General features: G+C 33.3%; 1 protein-coding gene across 2 annotated transcripts in view; it reads left to right on the plus strand.

The window, feature by feature from the left end:
• Positions 1-5,867, plus strand: part of LOC117118448 (probable ergosterol biosynthetic protein 28) — a 14,288-nt gene extending 8,421 nt beyond the window's left edge. For both annotated transcript variants that reach the window (XM_033263042.1, XM_033263043.1), the window contains exons 3-5: positions 3,071-3,161; positions 4,548-4,666; positions 5,705-5,867. In XM_033263042.1, coding sequence (XP_033118933.1) covers positions 3,071-3,161; positions 4,548-4,666; positions 5,705-5,772 — 278 coding nt within the window. In that variant the 3' untranslated portion in view covers positions 5,773-5,867. The remainder of the gene's footprint in view (positions 1-3,070; positions 3,162-4,547; positions 4,667-5,704) is intronic.
• The last annotated feature ends 6,231 nt before the right edge of the window (positions 5,868-12,098 follow it).

The raw sequence follows: 12,098 nt of genomic DNA on the forward strand, positions 1-12,098 counted from the left end.
ATTTAGTGTTCTTAGTAGACATAGTGATTAATTTTGATTGAGAACGTACAGTATTTGAACTTGGTCACATTGACTGAATGTCAAATAACCAGCCTAGGGCAGAAATATCTTGTGAACACATTATTTCGAATTAGGCATGAATGTTAAGAATTTTGTTTTCATACTTTATTGGCTTCAATGTTTATTTAAACATGAAAGCAGTGTTTTCTTGCTAGCAAGAAATTAAGCATTGATGACAGAACTTCACAATCTGTGTTCCTTTTATTTAAAAAAAAAACCATCACATAGAGGACAGTGGCAGATCCAGGGATTCAAAATAGAGGGGGCCCAGGGAGGGACTGTCAGAGATGGGGAGACTAGACCACCTCAGCCCCACCATGGTTGTAGCTGAGGTAAAATTATTCAGATCATGACCCCTCTATGGCTGGAAATGGCACTCTCAGACCTAAATTTGACTATAATTTTCTCTTTTTCTCCATTTTTTAAAATAATTTTTTGAAAAATTTAGATAGGGCCCGAGCCGGCTCCCCCCTCCCCCCAACTTGAATCAACCACTGGAGTATTGTGTTTTCAGTAGTCTTAGCCCATGTGTAAGAAATTGATAATTTTGACAGCTAACAACATTCCTTACAGAGGGTACTGTACATGTGCTACGTGATTGTCCTGGACCTATTTTTGTACAATGCACTATATTATTATTAGTAATATTAATAACTTATGATACATTGAATTAATTTTATGCAGAAAACCACATAATAATGTGTCAGACAATACGAACTTGATAGAATAAGCTTTAAAAAAAGTATTAATATCAATTTCCAACAATGTGTTGTCATATTATTATATTTTATGTATATTTGTTGGTTGTTTTTAAATGAAATCTACAGTAGTTTTTTTCATTTAATTTTTCAAAATCAAGTCATGAATTAGTTGTTAGATGATTTAAAATCAATGTTCATTAAATCATGGATGAAACTAGAGTCTGACTAATGGCAAGGGAAAAGTGTGACAGCTGACTATGAACTTGAAAATTAATAGGCTCAAGGTCCAAGCAGGATGAATACAAAGCTATTGATGGCTTAAGTTCATGAATCATCTCCCTATAAAATTTGTACGCTTGACTTTCTAGCTTTTTTGTTTTATAATAATATGCTTTTTTCTGCCATTTGTTATACTTTTGATAAGTTGAGTGAATCGATAAGCTAATAATGTTCCTAAAAGAAAAAATAACATATAATAGGATAATTTAATAGATACTGCTATATTCTACAATACCAAAAAGTTCTGACAAAAATGTTAAGAAATGATTATATTTGAATATTTATTAGGATGATAATGATATAATATTCAGAAATGACAACACATAAATTTTCCATTATTATACATAAATATTCATGATGATTGATAATGGTTATGATGATTATAACACAAGTTATTAATAACAATGGTTGGTAATAACATGGTAAATTTAAAAGTTTTGTAAACAAAATTTAGTTACATCTCTATATTATTTTCTTTAAATATTGAGTTCTCAAAATAGTTCCAGATGAAAAATAATTATAGATATTATGAAATTTTGACACACGACTAAGTCTCAAATGACATTTTTTATCGTGACTAATATTTTCAAAGTAAATATTGTCTGGCAACTCTATTCAAAGAAAATTGCCTTAACACAGTGAAATAAAAATGTTTTTCTTTTTCTTTACCTTTGAATTTGCCATTTGAAGCAGATGTGTATTTAAAACTATTGAAAGACCGTGAAAAATTTCAAGTCCGGTTTGTGGTTCATTGTGCTGTGTCCACATGCAAAGACAATTGATAAGTCTTAGTTTGTTTTTTTGCAATATTCATATTGTCAAATATTCCCAAAGAGTACCAGATATCCTGTGTATGATGAAATCTAAACTAACCAAAACATCTTCCTGTTTTAATGTTAAATTTAAAGCTAATAAAGATTATTTCATTGTCTCATTCAATAACAATCCACCAAGAAAATTTCTTGTTCCAGTTTTCGTCTTTGTTATTCTGTCGATTTTTTATTAACTATTCTCATTCATCCTAATGACTTACAAATGCTAGGGAAAAATAATGAAATAATCTGATGCTTTTTTGAAAAGTTATTAATGTTTACGTATCTAAAAAAAGTAAGAAATTAGTCAAATAAAAACAAAGCTCAATTCCAATCATTAATGAATCTCTTTGAAATGCTTTATTTAATATCTCCAACAATCATAATAATAACATATTATAAACTTTTTACCGTTTTAAAAAATATATCACTCGCCTTATCAAATTCACACAAATCGACACAATCAACATATTTTGACAGTCAATATTATACCTTAAAAAGTTTGGATGGATCTGGGGAGTTATCTCGTAGGTTTTCATCATTTAGTAATTAAAGGATGAAAAGTACACACTCCTCCTTCCAAAATATCTACCTGTATAATATCAGGGGCACCAATCCACTATTATACCCATAATGACTTAGAGCCCAATCACACTTGAGAGTTACGTCGGCCCAGGGCCGCCTCAGGGCCGGCCCAGGGTTGGCAATTTTTAAGTGTGAACAATCAATAAATGTTAAGCTGGCCCTGAGCCGACCTAAAGTTAATCCGACTTTTGAGTTGGCTCAGGTCCCTCAATGCGGGTCCAGGGCCGACCCAACTTTATATCTGAACGTAAGCCTAACCTCAGCCGGCCCAAGTTCGCTCTGATTGCTCGATTTTGCCATAATCATGAAGCAGAATGCTATCCGCTTAAAAAATCGAAAAAGTACAAGGACAATTTTTGAAATTATGTTCATGTTTCGCGCGAATTCCATGTGTTTATGCTAGGTTGTGATTTACCGTTCCGCCATCAAAATGCGATCGCCTCAACTTCCTGTCCTGCAAATCATTGACCGGCGCAAAAGAAGAAGTGTGAATGTCCGTAAGGCGGCCCTGGGCCGACTTAAAACAACTTAAAACAATAACTGTGAACGGAAATGAAGTTGAGTCGGCCTAATAAGTGTGATTGGGCTCTTACTTAACCTTTTCATTTTTTTACCTTTGTTCCTCACCTTTAGTTACATCATTAGCTGTTCGTCTTTTTGGGGTATGGACCTTCCTTGCTGCTGTTCTTCGTATAACATGTGCCTTGTACATACATAACAATCAGTAAGTATGTTTAACTTAGTTGATAGACAACTTAGATTTGTAAATATTTGTTAGTAACCAAACCATGTTCAGACAAAGTGTTTTTTTGACTTTTGGTTCATGCTTGTCTTTTGCCTAATACTACTTCACTTTGGTTATACTTTAGTATGTGACTTGATTATAGTGCTTGACTTGAGTTATAATGCTTAATTTTTGGTTAAAGTGCCTAGCTCTCGGGTGCTTGACTTTTGGCTACAGTTTATTGCCTGGCCAGGCTTTTGGTTATACAGTAACATCCTCCAATTACATGCCCCTCTGTCCGAACAGAGTTCGTAATTGAGAAAATTTATAATTCAGAGAGTTCAAATTTTCATAGCATCTCAGTGTGGTGAGGGTAGGCATGCTACAAAGTACAAGGCTAGGACATGTCAAAGCATTGCCATGGCAACAATATTTTGTCACGAAAAATGACTTGGATTTTACTGTTTTCTGCAACAATATAATACTTTACAGAAGCCAAAATTACCTGTGCTCACTGTGAAGTATTCATTTGTAGTGATTCATAAAAATCGTGAATCCATGCAAATAGTGCCCCCAATGAACAAAAAGTGAACAAGCATGCACAGCTTAAAATGTAATATATCTCAGCTGAAAACAATCGATATTTCTTACTTTAAACCTAGTTTTATGTCACTATATTGGTTTAAATGTGTTTTTTTTTAGCTGATATAACATTTTATATTGTTTTTGAAGACTTATAAATACAATTCTAAATGTTTTTGTAGTTAAAAACGATTGTTCGTAATGACATCATCGTTGCAATTGTTCGTAAAATCGAGAGTTCGTAATTGGGAGATGTTACTGTACAGTAGTGCTTGACTTTGATTTATAGTGTTTGACTTTTGGTTATAATACTTAACCTTTGGTTATAATGCTTGGCTTGATTTATAGTGTTTGACTTTTGGTTATAATACTTAACTTTGGTGATAATGCTTAATTTTAAGTTAAGTGCTTTACTTTTGGTCACTAAATGCATTGTTTTTAAATTTACCATAGTTACCAAACTAACCATAACTCAAAGCTAGATATACTAAGCACTTTCACATGGTTATGAATGACTCTTTGATACAGCACTCACAGCAATAAACACTTGCTCATTCATGAAAACATCTAAATTTGGTTTACTGATAATATCAGAGATTAAAATCAATTGATTATATATTATATGAAAACAATTCTTCTAAAATACAACTAGTGATTCTGTTCTTATTCACATAGAAATGGCATATATTATTGCTAAATTTTTGGAATTCCCTTTTAATAAGTGTGACCTTTACTATGCAAAATATTAATTGATTATTAATTATGTCATTAACTTGTGTTTTGTTGTTTTAAATTTGTTTGCAGAGTTTATTTCCTTACTCTAGGTTCATTTATACTGGTGTTCGTGCATTTTATATCTGAGCTGTTAATCTTCAAAAGTGCAGTATTTTCTGTTGAAATTATATCTCCATTGGCAATATCCGGTGAGCTCATGTTGTGTAGTTGATTATTATTGTTACAGCATAATGTGTCATGATTAAGCCATATAAGTTTGGCTTGAATTACATTGTCAACCTGATACTACAAGTGTGTCATTGTACATTACAAGGAAACATTGTTTGGAACTTTACTTATAAAGCCATGCATATTTATTCAATTTTGCTAATAACAGTATAATTTCAACAAATACACTAGCCCCAGTGGTGTGTGCTGACATTTAAAGTATGCAGAAGCACTGATACACAAAGTTTGAAGTGACAATGATTTAAAATTCTTAACATTAGCAAAAATGATGCAATAACCAAATTTTCCTATCTAAAGATAGAGCTAGTTTGATTAGTCTACACTGTATCAATAAACTATTGTACTTTGCATTTTCTAATCAGATGTCATTGAAAATATAGTTAACCCATTGTCTAAATTTTAATAATTATTGAAAAGAGTTGCACAGTTTCATAAAATTAATTTAGTATCAAAACATTATTATCCTTAAATATATAATTGTATTGCTTGATCATAGATTGTAATTTTCCTCTGATTAGTCACATTTTGCTCTGTTGTCATGGTAATGAGCTGCTGCATTCTATTGAAAACTAATAGTTATTGTTTTTTATCCTGTATAAAAATGTTCATGATTTACTACTTTAACTTTTTAAATCAGGCCTGTATTCAGGGTGTGCAATGGATGTGTGTGCATCCCCTCCCCAAAGTGGAAAAGTTTCACATTTTCATTTTTAAGACAGTCAAATGTACTGAATATGAAATTTGTTATTTTCTGTAATAAATCTTTTAATCTTTACATTTTAACCAACAATGTATCTTTAAGCCAGTACTCGGGCATTGAATTTGCCATGGTGTTGCTGTAATTCAACTGTATCAGGGGATTCTAGTGTAACCGTAGTTAACTTCGCACATCCTGCATCCCCTTTCAAAATTTGATTGACCAGTTTTTATAACAGTTTTAAAACATTCTTAAACCTGGAATTGAATTTTGTTGCATTTGATTGTATTCCCATTTGTAGGAACATCAATTATTTTGATGATAGTTGGAAGATGGTTCCTTGAACCACATAAGGTTAAGAGGCACTAGTAGAAGTAGTATGGAGTGATCGAGATAATGAATTCAGAAAAAAAGGTTCCATCATAAGAAGTGGCATTATAAAATAGTCCGTCATTGAAATATGGAATCTTCCACATTGAGTTGGCATCATGCAGAAGTACCATCCGCATTGATGTGTCATCATAGGGAAGTACCATTTGATTGAGGGTAGGAGATTGCCAGAGAAGATTTGTCATCAATTAGAGCCAGGCTCCAGGGGGAAAAACATTTTTGATATGTTGTAACCACCCTGTTTTCCACCAGTTTTTAAATATTTAAAAATCTGTATCTCATTAACCGTCCCCAAGTTTTTCATCAAATATGCTTTTTGTGTCTTAGACAAATCAGTTGTACAACATATCAACAATTTTTTCCCTGCGGAGCCTGGCTTTAAATAGGGTGAAAATAAACAATATTGAATATAATTTTTGTATAGTGTCCTACACTTGCATCTCAACATTTTGTCCATGCCTGTGACACAGAAGTATATTGACACTGAACTTTATTTCAACATAATACAGTAACAGTATGATTCAGTTTTTTACAGATAATTAGGCAAATAAAATTGTTGTGTTGCATAGTGACAATTAGAAATCAGGGTTAATCAATTGGAAAGTTATTTGTACTGTAAGAGAGGCCTATGCAAAATTCTAGGTTTGGCAAACCATCACTTACCCTTGCATTTTCTATGGTAAATATTAACCTCTCAGCTTAAATTCATGATTAAATTATCAAATGAATTTTAGACTCTTTTCAAACATCATAAAAGTACTGTAAAAAAAAAGATTTTAAAGATTGTATGTCATTGGGAGTTAACCTTGTTGTTTTAAAATCTATATATGGTTAAATCAAACATGTGTTATGTTGATGACTAATGCCTCAGTGGAGAGACCTTGTTAGGATGTCCACAATCAAAACATTCAACAGACTTTTTAGTTAATATTATATAGTTTTAGTAAAGAAAATCTTTACGCAATGGTGGATTCAAGACAGTAGCGGATTCAGGGGATCATCTGGCTTGGGCCCTCCCCCCCTTATTGTTCAAATTTATAATAATAGAAAAAAACAAAATTATATATGCCATAATTATAAATGTCTAGACCTTCCATCTTTAAAATACCTCCCAGGGCCCTTTCTATTTTAAATTCTTTGTTACAGTAACTAAACTAAACCAAATACTTAAATTACAAAAAAAAACAAAAAAAAAAAAACACCTGAAATCTACTTTTTAGTCCTACTGTATGCAAAGCCTGGGTCTCAAGTTGAATGAAGCCACCCCTAGGATATCTGGGTACTGAGTTTTCTTATGTACACATCTAATTTTATTTTGCTGTGTGTGGTGATACTCATTGCAAACTGTCTTCCAGACGCCTATTACTGACATTACGACATTAGTAAAAACATACAGATATCATAAAATTGCTGTTAAATCATTTTAAGGCAAACTACTTCCCTGTAATTTCTGGGGGGGTGCTCAATGTAACAATGTGGTAATGCGGACTTCTCTGCGTTTTGTTAATTTTCTTGGTTTCTTTTGTATTATTATTTATTTACAGTCCAAATATATGATAATTCTATATTTTTTTGCAAAATTACGAAAGTCTATCTTTTAAGTAAAATTCTTTGAAACCGATCTCAAGCCAATTCAGCCCACACAACCAGGTTAACTTGGCCTCAGTTGATCATTATAAATCTTATTACTTCCTTGTAATTTCTGGGGGCCTCAAAGTAACAGTGTAATGATGCTGACTCCTCTGCTTTTAGTTAATTTTCTTCATTTTGTTGTGTCAAGGTTATTTTATGGTTTGGTAAATTTGATAATGTTTTACTGTTATTTCTTTAATCTGTATTTTGGAATTTGAAATTGTAATGAGCACTATTATAAAAATTAATTTTTTTATTGATATTTTTACTGTAATTAGTAAAATCTTATTTACTGCCCGACTATCATATGATAATTCCATGTTTTATGCAAAATTACTAAAGTTCAATCTATCTTCTAACTAAAATACTTTAAACCCCAACCAACATGGCCAGGTTAATTTAGTCTCTGGGCCTCAGTTGATCATTATGAATCTCTATTCTTAACAGTGTTTATTTACAGCTATAAAAGTCATTTCGCTTAACAATTAAACATGTTTGTGGCTTAACGCTTCAGCTATAACTGTCTACATTGTAGACTTTACGCAGTGTTACAATAAATAGAAAAGATGAACATTCCAAGTGAACACACCTTATCTAGTACAGCCAAAGTCATTCTACCTAATAATATCCTTACAAACATTTTAAAAGAAAGATAAAATCTCACATAATAATACCATAATAAACAGTAAAGAATATTATTTTTACACTGAAATAAATTTTAAAATCCCACACCCACATGTGGTTGTTATAATCTACATCCTGTAAACATTGGTTTTGTCAAGTACTGTATTAATAATTCCATGGATATTGGAATGAATGTCATGTATTTTTACCTATCTAGGGTTTTTTTTTGTTTTTTTGTTTTTTTGTTTCTTTTTGGACCTTTTCATCAGCCCTTTTCATTTGATCTGTCAGTCCAAAAGTTTTGAATATGTTTTTTACAGTGTTTGATTATTACTGTAGAGATTCATATTGAGAAGTACTCTAGAGGGCGTAAACACTTTTACATTGAGCAGGGCTCTTATATCTACACCTGTGAACACATGAATTCTGTCATGGTTTTGGGACGATAATAATGAGGAACACCAATGGCAATAGTGTATCTTGGAGGTGCGTGCGGGGCCCCAAAAAAAGCATGTCTTCTCCTTCCATGCACCCCCCACTGAGAATATCCGAAGCCAAACTATCACGTTCAAGTAGTTAAAAATGACCTCATATTAGCTAGATTTTGTGTCCTAGCACCCCTTTGCTTAATCAAGCCCCACCCATTTCAATCCTCCTAGATATGTCACTTGACTTTAATCCTTTTAAAGTTTTTGCCCAAGAAAGGGCTCTGGAAATGACTACATTTATTCAATGAACTGAAGCTTTCTAACAGCCTTATGTAGTGTCACCCTTAACCATAGGGCATGATCTGAATTAATGAATGTAACATTGTAAAAATACAAACATGGTTAAAGAAAAAAATATTAATAATTTATAATTACTCTGAAAACATTTAATATTTTATATAATAACACACAACACACAATGAAAATCTGATTGCACATAAAGTCAGGCCTAAATCGCATAAAATAGTTTAAAAAGTAATGACTACTAAAATTTTGGATTTTCAGATGAATAATACAATTTAAAACGTCAAGGTTATTAATCAGGTAGCGAATAGCACTATTATAGTTCGACCTTTTAGGTCCTCTTCTATACCCCAATAAACTACTTCTTATGCCTCTGCCCCTTTATGCCTCTGCCTTTTGTCGCAGTTTTAATTTTGGGTTTAATGCCCAACAAACTGCGTGCCATTATCACTTTGGATCATCTTCGGTCTTCCCATAATTATAAAGAAATGTCCACAACAGACAGGAATTCCATTGTAGAGCAATCAGTGGCAACTGCTAAATGTACTGCTTGAGTGTTAAAGCATGTAAATGTCACACCATAGTGTTTAGCTGTCTTATTTCGTCCCAGTTTAACAACTGAGATAACTGGTCCAAAATAATCGCAGGCCGTATAGTAGAATGGTTTGTGAAAGGAGCCATTCTTTCTTTTGGAAGGTCAGTCATCAGTTGTGGATCAACATCATGATCAAAATCTTTGCATTTCACACAACGATACTTCACTGTTTTGGCATGACTTGTGGCTCCAATATTGCTTTGGATTTTCGCAGCAGTGTAGCGACACCATAATGCATAATGTCGTTCTTGAACCTGTCTTGTTTTAAGGTAGGATATGTGAGCATTTCTTGGTGATAATAGCGGATGACATTGGTCATAAGATAGATAGGTTACTAGCTCTTCCACCCACATATATCAAAAATATTATACATAGTTGTATTGTATTGTAAACATTGCTTAATCCATAGTGGAATAAAATATTGATTAATTACCAGAAAGTGTTTGGGGTCAAATGCATCAAAGCACAGCTTACATCCTGTATTTACTTGAATACATCCTGTATTCAAGTGGGGATTGGGGAGGTGGTGTGAAATAGAATTCCATATCGAACAAACGATGTGCACTAAGGCTACAAGGCAAAAGGCTAATTTAAGAACCCGTAAGGATTGCCACGTCTCCTGTCCGAACTATGCATATTCATTAGGGCCGTACCCCTAAAGACTACTTGCCTTAGAGCAGGTACCGAAATTCAAGCTGCTATGTGATGCAAATAGCTTTTTCCTTGTCGGTTTGGAAAACATCATTTTTGCATTACACGACAGACACGCAAGCCCACATTACGCAAAATAAAAGTCGTTATCAAACACTCATGTATATGATGATAATATGTCATTTTAATAACGACAAATTGTACAACGTACAGTAGTAAAATAGAGGTAGGTGCAGCTGCTCACAGATGGTCATACAATGTATGTGCTGCCCCTAAAGGCTTATCTAACATGAAGACTTATTGTAAACCAAATAGCATTCACATAATACATATGAATACCTGAATGAAAGAAGGGCCTAACTCCATTACAATAGTTTTTGAGTAAAAATAACAAAAGTTAACAATTTTGTCATTTTTATTTATTATTTGTTTTCATTTTCAGGAGACCTATAATGCATGTACTTGCATTATATGAACTTGTAAAACTATTAAATTTTTATCTCCATGGCAACAATAAAAGCATTTTTGCGAGTCAGAGTTGGGCCCTTCTTCAAATCATATGACGCTAGTGATCCAATAGTCTGCAAATACAACGAATTATAGTGGAATTGGACAAATAGTGATGTTATTTTATTACATAGGGGTTTATTATGGTGTATAAAGATTTTTTCATGGTGAAATCATAAAAAAAGAAACACTGCCCAAGTACGTACAGCATCACAAACAACGTCACAACTTGGAAATCGCTAAATGCTCTAAAACGTCATTCTAATAATACATATTATTATTAGTAATACATATGCTCTAAAACATCATTCTAATAATAATTATTACAACAGATGTTGCACTGTGGGAGCAGAGAGATCAATACCTCGAATACAATGGACCCACCCCCTTTCTCAATATAAACATAATATGTTTCAGCAAAGTCACCATTCTTCGATAGGTGAAATAGGAACTGCACAACAGTGCTATTATGATTTTGCCCTCGGCATCCGTCTGAATATAAATTCAACTTTTCCACACCATCAGATAGCTTGGTATCTATGTAGTGGAACCCTGTGAAATAAAGTAGATGAACGTTGAAAACCAAGTAAAGTAATATATATATATAGCCCCGATGATGGCACATTGACAGGATTTGGTTCTAAGACAGAAAAAGTGTATGTGTACATCTGCTAATACATTTTCCACCCTAGGGATATGTTTTGCCTTAAAGAGTATGTTATACCGCAGACAGCAGAGGACTAAAGGCCTAAGTAAACGCAAACATACTGTATCCTTTGCTGTCTTCTTGTTGATTACCTGTACGACCGCTTTGTTATCCAAGCGAAAAATTATACATCTGTCGGCTAGCGAATGGCCCCATACTGCTAGGGCCAAGACAATAGGGAACAATTCCATAGCGGCAATGCTATGATGTTTAAGGTGGGAAGGCCATGGTAAGGCAAACCATAGAGAACCGTATACAGCTGAAAAAACGATAGATCCCGCTGCATCTGTAAATAATTTTAAAGTCAGTGATGTAAATCAACTTTGAAATGATGCACCATAATCCAATCCAGAACCTGTCCAAACGCTGTGAATCTGTTGCATGAGTTGCTTGCACCCATGGGAAGACAACAGTCGTAATAATAATTCCCTTTCCACGAAAAGCCAAGTAACCAATAATTGGATGGATGCAAAGGAACTATGCGAAAAGCCTCTTCAATGTCAGTCTTTGCCATTAGGCAACCCTTGCCAAACTTCAAAACCAATTTAATTATTGTATTCATGCTGTCGTAGCAAACTTGTTTTTTCGTTACCCGGGATGGATGCATTGACAGATAACCCCTTTGGAAAGGATAGATCGTGAATCACTCGAAATTTTACTGGATCGGATTCATTCTGGTGGTACTTCAAATAATGTTGGAGGGCCCGACACACTTCAAGACAACAAATGAAAGAATGACGAACTATACAAACATTTAGCTCTATCGAATTAGACATACTGAACAAAGTAGGCTTACTTACAAAAAAATATACGCAAATAGATTTTTCCTTGTCGGTTTGGAAAAAATAGTTTTGTTTTT

The sequence above is a fragment of the Anneissia japonica genome, unplaced genomic scaffold (genome assembly GCF_011630105.1).
Source record: "Anneissia japonica isolate Jap-2015-1 unplaced genomic scaffold, ASM1163010v1 scaffold288299_len31705_cov158, whole genome shotgun sequence".
Taxonomy (NCBI): domain Eukaryota; kingdom Metazoa; phylum Echinodermata; class Crinoidea; order Comatulida; family Comatulidae; genus Anneissia; species Anneissia japonica.